This window comes from Etheostoma spectabile, chromosome 10 (genome assembly GCF_008692095.1).
Source record: "Etheostoma spectabile isolate EspeVRDwgs_2016 chromosome 10, UIUC_Espe_1.0, whole genome shotgun sequence".
NCBI classification, from domain to species: Eukaryota; Metazoa; Chordata; class Actinopteri; order Perciformes; family Percidae; genus Etheostoma; species Etheostoma spectabile.
The window spans coordinates 2,331,113-2,331,493 of NC_045742.1; the positions used below are offsets into that span (position 1 = coordinate 2,331,113).

General features: G+C 38.1%; 1 protein-coding gene and 1 long non-coding RNA gene across 2 annotated transcripts in view; one reads left to right on the top strand and one right to left on the bottom strand.

Moving 5' to 3' along the window:
• The window catches only part of LOC116697215 (uncharacterized), a 142,360-nt gene that overhangs the window by 28,585 nt on the left and 113,394 nt on the right, over positions 1-381 (bottom strand). The gene's annotated exons all lie outside the window — the stretch shown is intronic.
• mmgt1 (membrane magnesium transporter 1) overlaps positions 1-381 on the top strand; it is a 3,431-nt gene that overhangs the window by 661 nt on the left and 2,389 nt on the right. Inside the window, exons 2-3 of the mRNA XM_032528525.1 lie at positions 67-119; positions 212-315. Coding sequence (XP_032384416.1) covers positions 67-119; positions 212-315 — 157 coding nt within the window. The remainder of the gene's footprint in view (positions 1-66; positions 120-211; positions 316-381) is intronic.

The following is a 381-nucleotide window of genomic DNA, read 5'->3' on the forward strand; positions in this document are numbered from 1 at the left end:
ATTAAAGGCCTAAAATGCCCAAAAAATAATCTTAAAAAAATAAATAAAATGTATTTCTCCCATCAGATCGATCGTACATGCGACTCACAGAGAAGGAAAACGAGACATTACCAATTGACGTGAGTGGTTTTCATTCCGTCATCTTTAAATCTCCACCTGCCTTTCACAACCAACCCCAAATATGCTATTTTATTTATCTTTACTTTTGCAGATTGTATTACAGACCTTGTTATCGTTTGTGATGACCTGTTATGGTATCGTTCACATCGCTGGAGAGTTCAAAGACATGGACGCCTCCTCAGAGCTCAAAAACAAGTAAGTGGAGTTGCAGCACCGTTTTCCCTTATTTATGTATATATATTTTTAGCACAGTCCCCCCCC